Source organism: Ziziphus jujuba, chromosome 7 (assembly GCF_031755915.1).
Source record: "Ziziphus jujuba cultivar Dongzao chromosome 7, ASM3175591v1".
Lineage (NCBI taxonomy): Eukaryota > Viridiplantae > Streptophyta > Magnoliopsida > Rosales > Rhamnaceae > Ziziphus > Ziziphus jujuba.
The window spans coordinates 18967089-18986434 of record NC_083385.1 but is presented as its reverse complement, the minus strand read 5'-3'; the positions used below and the strand labels follow the sequence as shown (position 1 = coordinate 18986434).

The following is a 19346-nucleotide window of genomic DNA, read 5'->3' as shown; positions in this document are numbered from 1 at the left end:
TGGGGATGAAAATTCTCCAATCGAGGATAGGACGGAACTGTTTTTTTTTTTTTTTATTCATATAATTTTTTTTTTAAAATTTATATAATTTTTTTTATGAATAAAATATAAATAAAATGATTAAAGTATAATAAAATATATTAATGTTGGTGGCTAAAATTAAAAAATTAGTGTTGGAACTTGTAAGAAAAGAAAAAAATAATATTTTACATAAATAAAATTAAAAAAAATTAAAATATATATATATATATATATATATATCGAGCCGGACTCATGCCTGCTTTGGGTTTTAAACTTTTGTCCTAGATTCACCGTAATTTTGATTTTTCAAAGAAAAACTGCCCCACTCCTATGTAGGAATTGGATCATGCAGGATAAATTATCATTCCTATGCTCTCCTCCCATTAACGGGAAAAGCACTCCGGTCCCAATAAGAAATGAAATAAAATAAAATATTTTATGAAATTATTATAATTTTAAATATATTAACTCCATGAGAGAGGGAAAGAAGAAACAGGGGTCATCGTGTTCCATGACCATGACACACTTGGGAGCAACATTTCTTCTCCACTCGTACGTGGGAGAGACTGACCGGATAAGTCCTGGGCAGGAGACAGCTTTCGTGAAGCGTATGGGGGCAAGTAGGGCAGCAGAAATAATTGATACACTTACGGGCAGCTCATTGGACTGGCTGGATCTTAATAAATTATTTGGTTATTTTCAATTATTACATTGGACTTTATCAGTATTCATTTATCAAAATCCACGTAACAAAAAACATTTATTCAAAAAATAATAGCAAAAAAAATTATATAATATATTTAAAAAAAGAAAAACATTCATATGCCTTTTGTTTTTTATTTTGAAGTAACATTCATATGCCTTACGTATACCTTTGCCGGCCGAAAAAAGAAAAGATAATCATGAGACAAAACACTTAGAAACAAGTAATGAATAATAAATATTATCTGCTCGGTTCATTCGATAAGAACTCTACATCATAAGCATCATAGCACTTTAACTAACATTTTGTACTAAAGCTCCATTGTCATTTTAATTCACCGTTTTTTTTTCCATAAGTATCTCCAATATTATTGCATTGAGAGCTAATTATACAACCATCCGAGCTTAAATTTCCTTAAGCTTTGAAATAGTCCGATATCCCATGGCTTGGATTTGGACAATTCTTGCACTGCTTTTACTTGCTTATATCCTGCTATGGAAAAGAACCAACAACAACAACAAGAGATTACCTCCAGGTCCAAGAGGGTTTCCCATTTTCGGAAGCCTCCATTTGTTAGGAGAATTTCCTCACAGAGATCTTCACCGTCTCGCCAAACAATATGGCCCCATCATGCATATCCGCTTAGGCCTCATTCCCACCATTGTCGTCTCCTCCCCCAAAGCCGCCGAGCTCTTTCTCAAGACCCACGACCTTGTTTTCGCATCACGACCTCCACATGAAGCCGCCAAGCACATCTCTTACAACCAAAAAAGCATGGCCTTCGCCGAGTACGGCTCGTACTGGCGCGACGTTCGAAAGATGTGCACTCTTGAACTGCTCAGCAACGTGAAGATCAACTCCTTCAGAGCTATGAGGAAGGAAGAGGTCGGCCTGTTCATCGACTCCCTTCGAAAGTCGGCTCGCGACAGAGTCGCCGTTGATCTAAGCGTCAAGGTTTCGTCCCTAAGTGCCGATATGAGTTGCAGGATGGTTTTCGGGAAGAAATTCGCGGACAGTGAGTTCGACGAGAGAGGGTTCAAGGCTGTGATCCAAGAGGGTATGCAGTTGTCGGCGGCTCCGAACTTAGGAGATTATATTCCTCCGATTGCTTCGTTAGATCTTCAGGGATTGACGAAGAAGATGAAGAAGGTTGGCAAAGTGTTTGATGATTTCTTTGAGAAGATCATCGATGAGCATGCTCAGTCTAAGGATGAAGATAAAAACAAGGACTTTGTTGATGTCATGTTGGGTTTTTTGGGATCCGAAGAATCTGAATATCGTATTGAAAGGTCCAACATCAAAGCAATCATTTTGGTAACCTTCGATAAACGCTAATTGCTTCTCTTATTTGGATGTATATATATACTAACACGAATAGTCTACTTGGCCACATCGGATATGCTATGTTGTCATACAATCTTTTGATTCATAAGCGGAATACCGTGAATCAAAATATCTGTCAGGCAACATAGCATGCTCGATATCGTCCAATAGAATATTTTCATAGATATTAAACTTTATTTTTCATTTTTCTCTTTCGAGTTGATTCAGCAATACATGTTTTATCTTTCTTTTTCTTTTTTTTTTTCCTTTTCTTGGAGTTATGCATGCATCTAATTAATTAGCATAATTAGGTACAATGATGGTAACTAAATCTTTTGAAAATATGACAAAAAAAAAATATTGCATATGAAAATCATATAGGAAAATGATGAGATTGACCATTATATAGGTGGAAATATAAAAAGAGCAAATTGCCTAAAGTTTTATTTATTTATTTATTATTTCATTTGATTGATGAAAAAAATTCATTTAAATATTTTTAGTTGTCTTAATTACAATTAATTTTTATAATTATCTGTCAGTTTTTTAAAATTAATTTTTATAGTTAAAAATCATAAATATAATTATGACAAAATTGATGGGGTTTATATGAAATTTACTCTTTGATTGAAAACATATTTTGTGTTGCAAATTTACCCTTTGATTGATAACGTATTTTGTGTTGTTCTTTTTCAAAAGAAAACATTGTTATTCTTACTTCATGTGAATTTAAAATACACATGGCATTATTTGAATATTTGATTGGTCATTTATACCAAATCATATATTCTGCCTTTTTTGATAAAAGCATCATATATTCCATCTTGATACACAAGGTTTACTTAACATTTTCTCCATGATTTTTGTTTCATCTTTTCATCATCCTTTGTGTTTTCTCCTTTAAAATGAGTATGTTTGTCATTTACTTTTTTAATGATTTACTTGTTTAATAAGTATGGCTCTTTGTCTTTACTAGTGACGATCACTAAGTGAAATTATGCTTACAATTCAATTAGTAATTGGATTCATTTAAATCATTTTTAACTTCATCAAAATAAAAAAAAATTAACAAAAAAACAATTTTTACTTTTTAAAAAAGGCATTGTAAATTACTCATATTTTGTTTTTTTTTTTTTAAAAAAAATTGAAATAGAGGTGCAAGTCTACTTTTGAGTAGATTTGTTGAACAAGCAACTCAGCAAAAATTTAAAGCAATATTTATCAAGAGTATAATTGTTTTTCAAAAAAAACAAAAAAATAGATAGAGAGATCAATATATTAATTATGTTTTACATGGATTGGAAATTGATTATTTGACTGAACAGTGAGGTTCCAATAGTGGTGACGACCCATAGTGATAAATAGTATTTTTCTTGTTTAATATGTGTCTTTTTTTAAAACTTATTTCTTTTTTCTTTTTCCTTTTCTTCTAATGTTTCAGGGCCTTTTTCTTTTTTTCTTTTTTCTTTTTCTTTCTACTAATCTAAAATAGATGTTCTCCTACACGTAACATTTCCTTTTTATAGGACATGCTTTCAGCCTCCATAGACACAGCATCAACAACAATAGATTGGGCAATCTCAGAACTCATCAAGAACCCAAACATAATGAAAAAAGTCCAAGAAGAGTTAGAAAACACAGTGGGCATGAAGAGGACTGTAGAAGAAACAGACCTAGAAAGCTTAGACTACTTAAACATGGTAGTGAAAGAAACCCTGAGGTTACATCCAGCCGGACCATTGTTAATTCCCCATGCATCTACTGAAGATTGCACCATCAATGGCTTCCACATACCCAAGAAGGCCCACATCATCATAAACGCGTGGGCAATCGGAAGAGACCCTGATGCGTGGACGGATGCAGAAAAGTTCTCCCCGGAAAGATTCGTCGGAAGCAATATTGATGTCCGGGGACGTGACCTTCAGCTTATTCCGTTCGGGTCGGGTCGGAGAGGTTGCCCCGGGATACAATTGGGTTTGACTGTCGTTCGGCTGGTTTTGGCTCAGCTGGTGCATTGTTTCGATTGGGAACTTCCGAACGGGATGTCACCGGCGGATTTGGACATGACGGAGGAGTTTGGTTTGACGGTTCCGAGGGCTAAGCATTTATTGGCTATTCCTACCTATCGGCTTCACAAATGATAATATTAATTTGTTTATGACGTTTCCTGGAATGTGTTTGTTTTGGTTCTTGGACAAAAGATCTATAAAAATAAAAAAAAAAATAAAATGTAAATTCTAATTATGTACTACTGGTTATTAGATTTAATCTCTCTCTCTCTTTCTCTCTCTCTCTCTCTCTCTCTATATATATATATATATATACACACACACACATATATGAGAAGTTGTTTTTCAATGCAAAAGAAACACTTTGTACAGTCCGTCCCGTAAAAATTAAATTGCCAAAATAATCCATTTAATTTTCTAATTTTTTTTAAAATTTATCTTCTTCCTCCTCTTTCAAACGTCATGCCACCTGTTGAAAAAAAAATAGAGAAACCATCCTGCCTCTGTTGAAGGAACATCATAAGCCAATGAAGTTTTCTGGCCATTTCACTGCTCATCCAGAAGTATATCACCTAGACCCCACACCCCCCCAACCCTACTTCTTCGCCTCCTCCTCCTTGGGCGCATTAATTTAAATCCAATAGTTGACTAGTCTTCCCAACCAACTCAACCATTTCTGAGTGACGATCCATTGCAACAGCCTGATTCCTTCGAAAAGAGTCCGGCAAACCATCCTTGACCCAGTTTTCCAAAGGAGCAGTCTTCGAGCTCCTCTTTCACATCGTTGGGTTGACCCGGCAACTTGGGCTTAATGGATCCTCGCCTCAAAAAAATTTAACTAATTGAAAGTCTGATCTTTTAAAAGCTAAAAATAAGAAAATACACAACAGAGATATTATGGAAATATAAATTTTTGGGAACCATACAGAAATATTTTTACATTACAATTAAAATCTTATATATATATATATATATATATTCATTGATTCTAATTTTTTTATTATTTTTGTATGTCTCTATCCTTGTTTATTATTGATATAATATTACTTCATTTAAAAATATTAAAAATAAAATAGAATAAGTTACAGTTTTGGAATCTTAAGTTCAAAATCCCACATTAATCATAGATTATACTTTACCATGGCATATAAGTGAGCTTAGGGGGTAATTTATAGTTTTTAATTTTTTAACTTTTTTATGTTTGGTAAGAATAATATTCACTTGTTTCTAAAAGCCAGCTTAGAAGTAGAGGGTGTTTGACCATTTTTTAAAAGAGTTTCAATCTGTTACAAAAATTTCTAAAGCCAATAAAATATAGTTTATCAAAAGTGTATTTTTAAAAGAGAAAAAAAAAAAAAAAAACTAAAACTCTGGAAAAGCTTAATCACGGCCTAAATATATTATATAATCTCCCCAAAAAAATATATATATAGATTGTACTCTCATGCTTTTGGGCCGGAAAAGTGTATCAATGTTTTCGTTACTTTGAGTTATATATAGATAAATAGAAAGTCCAAGCGTGTGCTTCGTGAAGTTATATTTAGAACTAGTTTATATATTAGCAGCCAATAAGTCATTCATAATTGTGATTTTAGTAACTTCATGAAGCCAGTATGCCTAGTTGGCAATACGGGAGAAATATTATCTAGTCAGACGCAAAGGTGCATTTTGTATATTGGTTTGCTTTTTGTTTTTGACGTTTATTTATTTTAACATTTTTAATTACTTGCCCCACACGTATTGTTAAAATATAAAAAAGATAAAGCTAAAAGAGATGGAGATGGGGGACTCTTGTATTTTATTATTTTATTATTTGTTTTACAGGTTGTAGATAGGTGTTGGAGTTTTGAATTGTTTTAGACACATGTTTTTAACAAGATTGTAACCGAGTTTATGTGCAATCAGTTGTATTGTATTAGAGCCTTTGGATTCTGTTAATATAAATAGAACTATAAAATAGCTGTGTTAGTTAACAACAATAATAACAGAATTAGAAACTTCTTCCTTTTTCTCTCTCTCTCTTTTTTCTTTATTTTTCTCTTCTTTATTTTCTTTCTTGCCAAACAAGTGTATTACAAAAATCAACATGATGGTATCAGAGTGATGATAGTAGGATCCTGAGGACTCGATAATGACAGATTGCTTAAATTCAATCATGGCCAACGAAGTTGCAAGTCAAGGTGAAAAAATTTTCTCAGAAGAGCTATATGAATCTTTGATTACTGTTTCTCCGTTTCCTAGCATTCTTATCAAGCTAGATAATGAAAATTACTTGATTTGGAAATCACATATTCTACCAATTCTTAGAGGTCATAAACTTGACAAATTTGTTTTGTGTGATGAGCCAATTTTTCTGCAAACATTTGTTGATTCTGATACGGAGGTTACTGAAGAAAACCTAATCCTTTATTCATTTAAGCAACAAATTTGGATCTTACAAGATCAGTTCCTAGACGGTTGGTTAATTTTTGCAATCATTGTGAGTGAACTTGGGGACATTGTTGGTCTTCGTACTTCAAGGAGAATCTGGATCACAATTACTTAAACTTATGCCCCTAAATCTGAAATTATTATCCTTCAGCTTCGAAATCAGTTACAGACAATGAAGAACGGCTCAATGAAAGTCATTGATTACTGCAAGAGGATGAAAAGAATTGTTGATCAGATGATTGCTGCTAGGTTTGTTTTCTCAGAAAAAGAATTGGTAATGTGCATCTTGATAGGCCTCCAACCTGAGTATGAGATAGTTTATACAAATTATACTAGTCGACCTCCTCTTCCTAATCTTCAAGAGGTAAAAAGCTATTTGGTGCGTTATGAATCCAAGATTGAACAAAATAATTCACTGACAATTTTCAATTCTACAAATTTAGCTTCTGCATTCAATACTCAAATGTAATTGGTTAACTCTGCCTCTAAGTTGCCTAATTCTTCCTCTGCTATACCTTCTAACACTTTAAACAGTATGCAAAATTCTGAATATGTTCTGAATGATCACATGTGTGATAATGGGAGTTATGGAAGGAATTATTATAATGATCATCGAGGGAGGTTTTATGGTAGAGGTCGTGGCAGAGGCAGAGGTGGAAGGTTCTTTAAACCAAGGTGCCAAATCTATGACCAAATAGGACACACTGCAAAACTTTGCTATTATAACTCTGGGAGCTTTGTCTTTCATAATGCTGGTTTGCCAAGTAATGTTGGTTTTCAGAATGCTTTTGGTCCCACTCAAAGTCATCTTGTTCAGCTTGCTTTCACTCCCATTAGTGGTGTCTTTGGACCATACTCTAGTAAAGTTAATTTCAATTCTGGTCGTGTGCCCTGTCAGTTTCACTCTCCTAATTTTGCTGGCTCATATTTACCACCAGGGAACTGTGGTGATTCGATGGTTGGTTTTCAAGGAGGAATTGATTATGTAAATCAACAAGGGATCAGACAAGTTTCACCTACTGGTCTTGGTTCCTCAAATGTGAATTGTGCCTTGCCTATGATGCTAGGTTCAAGTGAGCATCCCAACAGTACTGTCAATAGTGCTGTGAACAGTGGCATTTCTGGTGATGGTCGAGTTTCAGTCAATTATACAGTCACACCAGTTTTGATTGGAGACCCCAACTGGTATCTTGACAGTGAAGCAACAAATCATGTTATTTCCAATAGTCATAACTTGTCTCACCAAGTTGAATATATTGGCAAATAAGTTTCTTGTTCGAAATGAACAAGGTCTTGACATCAGAGGTATATGTAATAAAAATATTAATTCTCTATATCATTCTCACTATGAGCTCTTACTTAAAGGTGTACTGATAGTTCCTAAAATTGCAAAAAATTTGCTTAGTATTTCTAAGTTAGCTTCAGATAACAATGTTGTAGCTGAATTTACTGATGTTGAATGTTTGATAAAGGACAAGCAGAGTGGGATCATAGTTCTCAAAGGAGGCTTATACAAGCTGTAAATTCCTTATTCCAGTTTAGGAAGGAGGTCTTTAACTACAGTACTCAAGACTAATGAAGTCTGTGAAGATCAAGCCTATAACAAGCTAGTTTCTGTTTCCGCTAAGAATACTTCTCTATGTGTTTTGTCTGGTGTTTTGCATTCTAATGATCAAGATTCTACAGTTAGTAGTTAAAATATAGTTAGTAGTCAAAATAAAGCTGTATGTAATAATGAACATATTTCTGTTACTTATGATTGCAATTCTTGCAAAAGTATTGATAGTATTGACAACTTACAAGTTGCTAATACAGCTGCTATTCAGTTGGAAGTGTTGCATCAAAGATTAGGTCATGCATCATCTTCTGTCATAAAGAAGGTGATTTCTTTGTACAAACCGAAATTACAATTCAATAAAAATTCAGTTTTCTATGAGGCATGTCAGTATGGAAAAAATCATATGTGTACTTTTCCTTTATCTGATACTCGAGCCAAGTTTCCACTTAAGTTACTTCATATTGATATTTGGCGACCAACTCCTACACTATCAAAGGAAGGATTTCGATATTATATACATTTTGTAGATGATATTTCCAGGTTTACTTGGATGTATCTTCTGAAGTTAAAATCTGAAGCACTTGGTGCCTTTAAGCAGTTTCAAGTCATGATTGAAAGAATGTTCAATACAAAACTGAAGTGCTTATTTTCTGATTGTGGAGGAGAATATAGGGCTTTTCTACCTTATTTGTAAAGTCTTGGTATTCAGTTTAAACATCATGTCCTCATACACACCAGCAAAATGGGAGAGCAAAAAGAAAGCATCGACAAATAGTTGAGTAGGCTTATGTTTACTTTCTCAAGCTTATATGCCTTTAACATATTAATGGGAAGCTTTTACTACAGCTATATATCTCATTAACCGATTGCCTACTTCAGTTCTAGATTACAAAAGTCCATATCAGATGTTATTTGATACGGTACCAGATTATAAGTTTTTTAAGGTGTTTGCTTATGCGTGTTTTCCACTACTCAGAGCTTATAATAAACACAAATTTGATTTTCATACTTCAAAGTTTATCTTTCTTGGCTATAATGACAGTCACAAGGGCTATAAATGTTTGGACAGATCTAGACAAGTTTATATATATCATGAAGTGTTCATTTTAATGGAACTGAGTTTCCTTTTCAACATGGTTTTTCTTTCTCCAAGGCTGCAAATGAAACTGTTGCAGCAAGTTATTCTGATGCTCCACTTGTTTGTTAAGTGTTTCAGTATCTCCAACACTTGCTGCTACTTCCGTTGGACAACTTGGTTCTACTCTCATGTCTGGTGAAAAGCTTCAAATTCACTCTACAAGTTCTGCTGGTCATGTTATTCACAACAATGACTCTATTTTGACTAGTCCTGCTACTTAAATTCCTGACAACAATGGTGATTATGCTTCTCCTAACTATAATAGCTCATAGTCAGCTCAAGAGTCTTGATCTATTGCTTGTTATTCACATACTTCTCTTAACCCTACTACTGTTTCTAATATACAACTTGCTGGTAGTTCAAGAACTCATGATGTTTCTTTACATTTACCACTTAAGTTCATAATCCCGAGATTTTTCAACAAGTCACAGATATCATCTATCAAGCATCTCAAAAAAGCTACTCAACTCATTCAATGTAGACACGATCTAAAAGTGGTATATTCAAACCTAAATGTTTAACAACTGCTTCAAGTCAAGCTTTCAATGATAGTTTTGAGACAAAACCTACAAGTGTTCAAGAAGCTTTACAACATCCAAAGTGGAAAGAAGCAATAGATTTAGAATATGAAGCTTTAATGAAAAATGGTGCATGGTCTTTGGTACCATACTCACCTCACATGAACATTGTTGTTCATAAGTGGGTTTTTTGAGTGAAAGGGAATGCAGATGGTTCCATACAAAGGTATAAAGCTCGTCTAGTGGCCAAAGGTTTTCATCATCAACCACAGTTTGATTTTTATGAAACATTTAGCCCTGTAGTTAAACCAGCAACAATAACGTTAGTTTTGAGTCTTGCTGTTGCTCTTAATTGGCAATGAAGCAACTAGATTTTAATAATGTATTTTTAAATGGAAATTTACAAGAGTTGGTTTATATGTCTCAACCTCAAGGCTATGAAAGCAAAGAAGCACCTTCACATGTTTGTAAGTTGCACAAAGCCTTGTATGGTTTGAAACAAGCTCCAAGAGCTTGGTTTGATAAGTTGAGAAGAGTGTTGCTGGAGAAAGGGTTTACAATTCTATAGCAAATTCTTCCTTGTTTGTCTTGAGAACATAAACAACATATCTTCTTGTTCTTGTCTGTGTAGATAATGTTATAATGACTGGACCAAGTTTAGAAGCCATTCAACAGCTTACTACCAGTTTGAATGCTCAGTTTTCTCTAAAGGACTTAGGTGATCTAAGTTTCCTTTTAGGCATCAAAGTAGAAAGAAATCATAATGGTATTTGTTGACTCAATCCAAATATATAAGGGATCTGCTTAAAAAGACCAAGATGGAAGGTGCTAGGAGCTGTCCTTCTCCTATGTTGGCTAACAAACCATTGTCATTGCAGCATGGTGATATTTTGGTTAATCCTAAACTCTATAGGAGTATCATTGGTGCTTTACAGTACCTCACTTTAACAAGATCAAATATCTCTTTTGCAGTTAACAAGTTAAGTCAATTTGTTCGAGCAGCAACATCAATACATAGGGAAAGCTGCAAAAGATTTCTAAGGTACTTAAATGGTACAATTTGTCATGGTTTGAAGATACAAGCTTCAATAAAATTCTATATTCATGCCTTTGCAGATTCAGAATGGGCAAGTGAAGAGATGACAGAAGGTTAATCAGTGGTTATTCCATTTTTCTAGGTCCTAATCTCATCTCCTAGTCCTCCAAGAAACAAGCTGTTGTAGCTAGATCAAGTACAAAAGCTGAGTATAGGTATATTGCTCATGTTACTGCAGAACTGTGCTGGTTAAGGAATCTGACATCTGAGTTAAAGTTATAATTTTTTGCTCCAATTATTTGGACAGATAGCATGAGTGTTGCAGCATTGGTGTGAAGTCCCACATCGGTTGGAAAAGGGAACGAAACACTCCTTATAAGTGGGTGTGGATACCTTTTCCTTGCAAGGCTTTTTAAAACCTTGAGAGTTGAGTTGTAAGAGGATTTTTTAGGCCCAAAGAGGACAATATCGTATGCGGGTGGTATGGACTGTTACAGATAGTATCAGAGATAGTTTTCTGGGCCAGTGGGACTGGCAGGTGAAGCGGTGGCTGTAACACCCCGTCTCGAACCATGTCGGAAATTTTTGCACGTTGATCGAGGTTGACTGTTGACCGTTGACCAAAGGGTCAAAAGTTGACTTTTTGACCCGGTTGGAATTCTAGGTTGACTGAGGTACGATTACGAAGTACACGTTTGCACGAGTTCGTAGACTAGCGGCACGTCCGATTTGGACATGTGGTTTGAAAGTTATGGACCTGTAGATTTTTTCAAATACCGTATTATTTTAATATTATTTTTTAAACGCGTAACGAGGTGCCACGTGTGACTTAATGAAGGTGACCATGTGTCACCATGGTGAAATGCCACATGTCAGCCATGTAAAATATCAAATTATTTTTATTATTATTTTAAATAATAATATTATTTAATTAATTTTATTTAATCATTTTTATTTTCCTTTTTCTTTTTCTTTTTCTTTCCTTTTTCTTTTCTTTTTCTTTTTCTTTCTTTTCCCCACGTGGGAAAACACCTTTTTCTTTCTTTTTTTCTTTTTTTTCTTTTCCCTTCCTTTCCTTCTTCTTCCCCGAGCCCTACAGAGACACAAACGCAAAAATTTTTTTTCTCCCTTTCTCTCTCCTTTGACTCTCTCACCCTCTCTCTTTGACCGACCGGTTGGCCGGATTTCAGTCTTCGGAATGCCACACGCGCCAGCCACCAGTGAAGCCCACCTCCTCGCGATCTTGGCCACCAAATTTCCCGACCTGTCGCCGCCGGACGCGCCCAGATCGGGCAGGTGAAGCTGGCGGCGATCGGTTATGTTTTTCCGGCGATTATCGCCGTTTCCGACCAAACCAGCCCGAGCCATACATCTATCCCACCATTTTCGACCCCTCTGAGTCCATTTCCGGGGTTAGATTGCCCAAAATCCCCACCGTTTGAAAGATCCCTCAAGTTTAAAACCGGCCGAAGCTTCCCGACCAAATTTCGACCACCTCCGGCGGAATTGGAGTCGATGGAGACCGGATTTGTAATCCTCGTTCCACGAGCTTCGATTCGGTATATTATTCGCCTATTTTGGTTAACGTTTGCGTTTAAGCCCCCGGGTACCAGGTATTATTTATCCGAATAAAATATTAATTTATTTGACTGTGTGTGAATTGTGTTTTAGGAGCACCGGTAAGTCGTGGAATTGATCCCATGGTGGATCATGGTTTAATTGTGTGCTCCAGGTGAGTGACCCACCTTCAAATTAATTTTGGGAATTTAATTGGTGCATATTATGTGTGATTTAAATATTTGGAATTTAATTTCTATGTGCCAAATATTTATTGGATTTATTGTGAAATTATAAGTGCATTTTATTTTGATTAAAGGAAATATGCCTTATATAAAATTATTCCATGTGAAATTATTTTATGGTTTTGAGGATTTTGAAATTTATGTGGTTTTAATATTAAATCAGGCACGATTTGATTTTCAAATATTTCAAGGAAAATATTTGCTCATGTTGGTGATTTCAATTTTTATAAAATATGCCCATGGAATATTATGAGATTTGATTATTATATTTTGAGAATTATTTATGCCATTGGGAAAATGTGGATATTTCAATTGCTGGATTTGGGAGTTGGTGTATTTGAAAATCATGGAATTTATGGTATTGATTATAAAGAAATTGTGGAGAATTTCCGGGTTCAAGCGGATGGACTATACCCGCTATGTTCATGCAAAAATGTGAAATTTGTTATATAAATTAAATTTGTGAATTTTATGATTTTTAGATGCACCGTGCACGTACTGGTGTTCTGTTTATATACGATATGGTTAGTGTGCACACGGTTGTGATTAGCGTGCAGGTGGGTGTGAGGAGCGCGCAGGTGATATTATGAGGTTGTCCTGTGGTTGCCATCGGATGAGGGTAGGCCACCCCCCATGGCCGGGACACCAGGTTAGCAACAGTGCAGTGGGACGCCACGCGACCGTATGCCGGTTTCTTTCTATAACCTCATGTCTGGCGGTACCTCGGGACGCTGGATACTGTTGGCGCCACTGGTATATAGTGGGTGCATCAACTGATTTTCAGAACTGTGTTTAAAAATATAATTATTACTGTTTCTGGTATTTATTTATTTGATGTCTTGATTTTCGGGGAATACGAACAAAGGGTTTTGTGAAAAGGTTTTAAAAGGGGAACTTTTCCAACCGAGAGAATTGTAAGGGTTTTGAGAGAAATTATTATTTCCAATTAATTATTATCTATCTACTTATTACCGTGGTATTATATTGTATAGTAGATAGGGTTACTCACTGAGATGATTAGCATCTCACACTCTTAAATTTCGTTCCCCTAGGTCCAGGTTGGAGACGTTGATTGTCCGGGGCGAGCCCAACGTCTCAGTTCGTTGCCGAAAGTTCAAGAAGTTTTTCTTCCCTTTTTTCCTCTCTGTCTTGTATTTCTTCCTTATCTGTCATTTTATAAATTCCACATTTGTTGTATAATGCTCTGTATACTGTATTGGACGTGTAGTTGTTATTTATGCACTGAGTTGTTGTTATTTTTGAAGTACTGAAATTTGTGGAATCAATTTGTAGTACTGTGGGAGGAATAAGGGGATGTTTTTAAAAGTGTGTTTTCAGTGCAGGTAATTTTTGGTTAGTCCTATCCTTAGGGGAGGTGCTGCTGGATTTTCCGTTGGAAGGTTCGGTGGTATTTCCCTGGGATCAGGGCTTGTCTAGGGTTCCGGGGAAGGAATTCTGGACGGGTCCTGACAGTGGCACTCCTAACCCGTGTGAGGCCTTTTAAAACCTTGAAAGCTGGGTTGTAAGAGGATTCCCCAAGCCCAAATAGGACAATATCACATGCGAGTGATCTGGGCTGTTACAAACGGTATCAAAGTCGATACCCGGATCGGTGTGCCAGTGAGGACGCTGGGCCCCAAAGGGGGAGGATTGTGAAATCCCACATCGGTTGGAAAGGGGAACGAAACACTCCTTATAAGTGGGTGTGGATACCTTTCCCTTGAGAGGTCTTTTAAAACCTTGAGGGCTGGGTTGTAAGAGGATTTCCTAGGCCCAAGGAGAATAATGTCGCATGCGGGTGGTCTGGGCTGTTACAAATAGTATCAAAGTTGGTTGCCCGTGCCAATGGGACTGGCAGGTGAAGGGGTGAGACTCCTAACCCGTGCGAGACCTTTTAAAACCTTGAAGGCTGGGTTGTAAGAGGATTCTCCCGGCCCAAAGAGGACAATATCACATGTGGGTGATTTGGGCTGTTATACCTAGCCTGTAATCCAGGGCTACATTAAAGAAAAAAACACATTGAGCTAGACCTGCATTTTGCTCGAGATAAAGTATCAGAAAAGTTTATGGAAATTAGATATGTTCCCATAGAAGAGCATCTAGCAAATCTGTTTACAAAAGCATTATAAACCTTAAGGTTCCTTTATCTGCGTTCCAGACTTAAGATCACAAATGTGTTGAACTAGGTTGTTGCTATGTTCGTTCAAGGCTTTAGACTAAATGTGTTGAGTTGGTTTGCCATTATGGTTGTTTGAAGCAAATATACTATCAATTGATTCGGTTTACAGAGGAATGTTGCTATTATTCTTGCAGGTTGTTTTAGCAAACTTAAGTTTGTTCGGATTGACAAACTTCAGTTTGAGGGGGAATGTTGGAGTTTTGAATTGTTTTAGACACGTGTTTTTAACAGGATTGTAACCGAGCTTATGTGCAATCAGTTGTATTGTATTATAGCCTTTGCATTCTGTTAATATAAATAGAACTGTAACACAGCTGTGTTAGTTAACAACAATAATAATAGAACTAGAACTTCTTCATTTTTCTCTCTCTCTCTTTTCTTTATTTTCTCTTCTCTATTTTCTTTCTTGCCATAGTGTATTACAAAAATCAACAATAGCTACTAATTAAAGTTAACGTACCTAAGAATTTTTTAAGGGTTGTAAGCATGACCCTTGATTTCTCTATTTTGGACTTTCTTATTTTTATAGTGGCAATTACATCCCAGTACCAACGCACCCAAAAAAAGTCACATCCAAACTTAAGAAAATTTAGTATTACAAGTATACTACAATAAAAATAATGATATATCACCCTGAAAGAACAGATTTTCATTTACAATGATATAAGCAGTTTTGCTATTCATTTCCAATAAAAATCCAAATTAATTTGATAAATATTAATTAGTTGTATTTAATATATATAACATATATATATATATATATATGTTATATTTTTTGATGCTAAAAATTTAATATTGTAATCTGACCCTTAATTTCATACTAAAAATTTAATATTGTAATCCGACCCTTAATTTCTCTACTTTGGATTTTCTTACTTTTATAGTAGCTAAATCACATTCCAGCTACAAAAAAAAAAAAAAAAAAAAAAAAAAAAAAAAAAAGGTCACATCCCAACGTTAATTTATTCTACATTTATTTTTTTTTTTCTCCTTCAAAAAAAATGTGGATGCTTTTGAATTTTACCTTTATAGTATTACAGATGTTTACTAAAAAGGAAAAAAAAAAAAAAGCGTATTACATATATGCTACAATATTGAAAGTCATGATATATATATATATATATTTATTCCTCAAAGAAGAGATTTTCATTTACCATAATATTTTATTAAGAGTTTTATTATTCATCACTAAAATAAAATTCATACTAATTTGACAAATATTAATTAATTATTTATACTTTTTAAATAATGAAAAAACTAATATAAGAAAATGAATCATTTAATGGTAAATTTGGTAATCAATTGAATTATCATATAGTAAGGTTTGCTGATGCACCATCATCTTTGGTAACAAATAACATTTTTTCTTTTTTTAGAGTTTATCATTTGTTACTGGTGGCAGCCGTTATGAGTTGATTGATTGCATTTAATTTTTATTTTACTTTTAAAAACTAAAATTATAAGAAAGTGAATCCATAGGGTAGCCAATTTTAAAAAATTGTAATGTAGACATGAATATTATTGGTGATAATCATCAATGATGGTAAAAAAAGAATAAATAAATAAATAAATAAAATTTCATAACATTATTCACAACATATTTGAGAAATACATTTTATAAATATTTTCTTAATTTTTGAATAGATACATCCAACTGCTATTTTCTTTTATTTTCTTTTATTATATTATCTTTTTTTTTTTTACATGTTGAATTGGGGTGGTTTATTTCTTTTAATTGTATGCCTAATTTAAAATTGGAAGCTAACATTTTCATTTAGGCCGTCTTCAAAAGGATAATGGATAAACTACTAATAATTTAAATTTTTAAATCCGTAGTAATTGTTTGTTTTTTAAACAATTAGTCTTTTTTTTCTTTTTTTCTTTTTTGAACAAAACAAACATATTCATAACTTCTAGTAATTTTTTAGGGTAAATGCAACTATGCACTCATTTGTGAAATTTAGGGTTTTCACATTTTCTATAACATCTTGTATTGAAGTATATATTGGAATTTTCGCACATTGACCAAGTTTAACTAGAATTGACTGGAATTGACTAAGTGGGTTCCATGATTAACTTTTTGCTATAAGGAGGATTTTGCATTGAGTGAGGCACCATGACAAAGTATGTGTCAATTCAAGTTCATAAACTAGTGGTACGCCAAAAACGAAGCTATGAGTAAAAAGTTACAAATGAAACAAGTTATGACTAATCAAGCGAGCCGAGTTTTATTTTCATTTTTATGAATTCTGATTTTGACTTACATACTATTATAAAATACTCGTCGATATGAGTTCATAAACTAGCGGTACGCTTAATTTGGATTTATGGTTGAAAAGTTATGAACTTGTAATACTTGATTAATTTTTTTCCAGAGACTGATTTTACTAGATATGATCTAACACATGTGAAAAATATGTGAATAGTGCACACCAACACACAGCATGTGTCAGCATTCCAGCCCACCCCATGAGTGTATAGTGGCACCATAGGAAGCCTTTATTAGGCTATGTGGAGGAGAGAGAAGCGAAAAAAAAGGGGGGAGAGAGAGAGAGAGAGAGAGAGAGAGGAGAGAATAAAACTAGCCACCTTTTTTTCATCGTTCTCTGGCCACCAGCGGGCTACACGTGTTGGCCCAGGGCGAAAGCCACCCCGAGATCGATCGGCCTTCCAAATCTCAAGGTAAGATCATCGGTAATGCTTCATGATCAAGCCATTTTTGAGCAGTCGCCATTTGCTTTGTTGGATGATTTATCTCTCTCCAGCCACCCTCTTACCTCACAGCCACCACCATTAAGTTAATCACTTTATAGTCATCCTATCCCCAAATTTAATGGCCGATGGCTACCGGATGTGTAGGCACCATAGGGAATTTGCTGCGACGGTGGCGGCTCGTTGGTTCCCCTAGTTTTGGCAAGTTTCTGACCTAACCACCACCCTTCCCCACCAAAGTTGGCCCCCCCTAAATTCAAATTTGAGGTCTGCTTCGTCTAATTTGAGTTAGATCCGAGATACGAGAGCATTAAGTTACCCGAGTCTTCCTGATGAGATCTCGGCCACCGCCAGTCAGATCTCTGATAGATAAGACACGATCCGTGATCCTTGTATCCTAATCTTCAATTTGGTATATAAGTTTTTAATTTTAGTTAAAGTTCGTGTTAGCTCCCCTAGGTAAACAATATATAAAATATCCAATTAAAATATTATTTTAATGGATATTATGTTTTATTGATATTTTAGGCATCCGCATGAATCGAAGGACCGATCCTGTGGAAGATCTAGAGCGATCCGCTTTTTTAGGTGAGTGGTCCATTTTCTAAATTTATTTTTGGGCAATTTAATTTATGTTAGATGAATTGTTTAAATTCTTATGAAAATTATATGTTGTTGTTAATTAAAGAAAAGTTATTATTAAATTGTGTTATTAAAATGATGTCGTTTTATATTTAACTTTGTATAAATTGAAATTTAGGTTTGAAAAATAGATTATTTGCATACAAAAATATATAGATTTGTATATGTATATAAGTATATATGTGTTTATGATGGAAAGGAATATTTTTATAAAATTTTGTGGATTTAAGATTTTGGTTTAAATCAAAATAAGAAATTTTACAAGTTTCAAAAAATTTATTAAAACACAATATTATTTGATAAAAAATTCGATGTTATGTTATATTGTCAAATTTTACTGTTTTAGATGCACCATACAATATCGGTATTTTGTATTGTATATTATCATTTAACATGCAGATATTGTTTAGCCATTCTACGGGAGCTAAAGATGAGAGGGTTAAAAGGTATTTTTCACAAAAAGCATCAACCGCCCCCTTTAGCCTCAAGATAGCAAGTTGTTAGCATCAACGATTTAGGACACCAAGGTGTCCAATTGCAAGTATTTCACTTATATCCCTGTCGGAGGGGTACTTGAGACACTGAATACCATCTGATGCTACTTAGTATATCATATGGTGCATAAGGCTAATACCTGGTACTGTTTTAAAAGAAAAATATTTTTTAAATATATTTATTTGCTTAAATTATGTTTTTAAATTACCTAATTTATATTTTACAAATTAATAAAAAAAAATTTTAAACTTAACTTTTTTTATACTAAATTATTTTATTTTATTTTATTTTATTTATTGGCTATCTTGTCTAATTTAAATTTTATTTATATTTTGTCTTAAACTAATATTTGTTTTTGAAATTATTTCTAATGATATTTTAATTTTATTCTATTTATATTTTTATATACTATTTTAATTTCTCGGGAATATAAAAATTATGGGTTTCATGAAAAATGATTTTAAACGGAAAACTTTTCAAACTGAATGAAGTAGTGAGTGTTTTGAATAAATATTTTATTTATAAATAATTTCTTAAATTATTTGATTTTAATTTCTAATTTATGTATTTATTTTCTAAATTATTTATTATTCATTAATTATCCTTGTTTTTATAATATATTTTAGTACTTAGTTGGGTGCCACTTACTCAAATGATTAGTATCTTATTAATTTTTTCTGATTTTAAATTCATTCCCCTAGGTCCAAATGATTAGTGAATGCTGATCATCTAAGATGCGAGCTTGTCGTTTTCCTTCCATTGCTATGTTTGGAGAAGAAT

General features: G+C 34.0%; 2 protein-coding genes across 4 annotated transcripts; both read left to right on the top strand.

Moving 5' to 3' along the window:
* The first annotated feature begins 960 nt into the window (after nt 1-960).
* On the top strand, nt 961-4315 carry LOC107404788 (cytochrome P450 71AU50). Its single transcript, XM_016011785.4, has 2 exons — nt 961-2038; nt 3574-4315. Exons 1-2 carry the CDS (start codon nt 1166-1168, stop codon nt 4186-4188), a joined length of 1488 nt encoding a protein of 495 aa, XP_015867271.3. The 5' UTR covers nt 961-1165; the 3' UTR covers nt 4189-4315.
* Nucleotides 4316-6025: 1710 nt separating this feature from the next.
* On the top strand, nt 6026-8578 carry LOC112489789 (uncharacterized). 3 transcript variants are annotated; one of them, XR_009639556.1, is made up of 2 exons: nt 6026-6236; nt 7959-8578. XR_009639556.1 is itself a non-coding variant. In XM_025068816.3 (2 exons), exon 1 carries the CDS (start codon nt 7022-7024, stop codon nt 7751-7753), a length of 732 nt encoding a protein of 243 aa, XP_024924584.2. In that variant the 5' UTR covers nt 6026-7021; the 3' UTR covers nt 7754-7791; nt 7959-8513. The 3 variants fall into 3 exon arrangements, 2 of the variants coding, with proteins under 2 accessions (XP_024924584.2, XP_024924585.2); XM_025068816.3 differs by having other exon boundaries at nt 6026-7791; nt 7959-8513; XM_025068817.3 differs by lacking the exon at nt 7959-8578 and adding an exon at nt 7425-7844.
* The last annotated feature ends 10768 nt before the right edge of the window (nt 8579-19346 follow it).

Bases quoted from the DNA above. Each gene is read 5' to 3' on its own strand.
- LOC112489789 (XM_025068816.3), top strand. From the start codon at position 7,022: ATGCAAAATTCTGAATATGTTCTGAATGATCACATGTGTGATAATGGG.
- LOC107404788 (XM_016011785.4), top strand. From the start codon at position 1,166: ATGGCTTGGATTTGGACAATTCTTGCACTGCTTTTACTTGCTTATATC. The intron at 2,039-3,573 runs GTAACCTTCGAT...TCCTTTTTATAG, and splicing joins ACATCAAAGCAATCATTTTG to GACATGCTTTCAGCCTCCAT.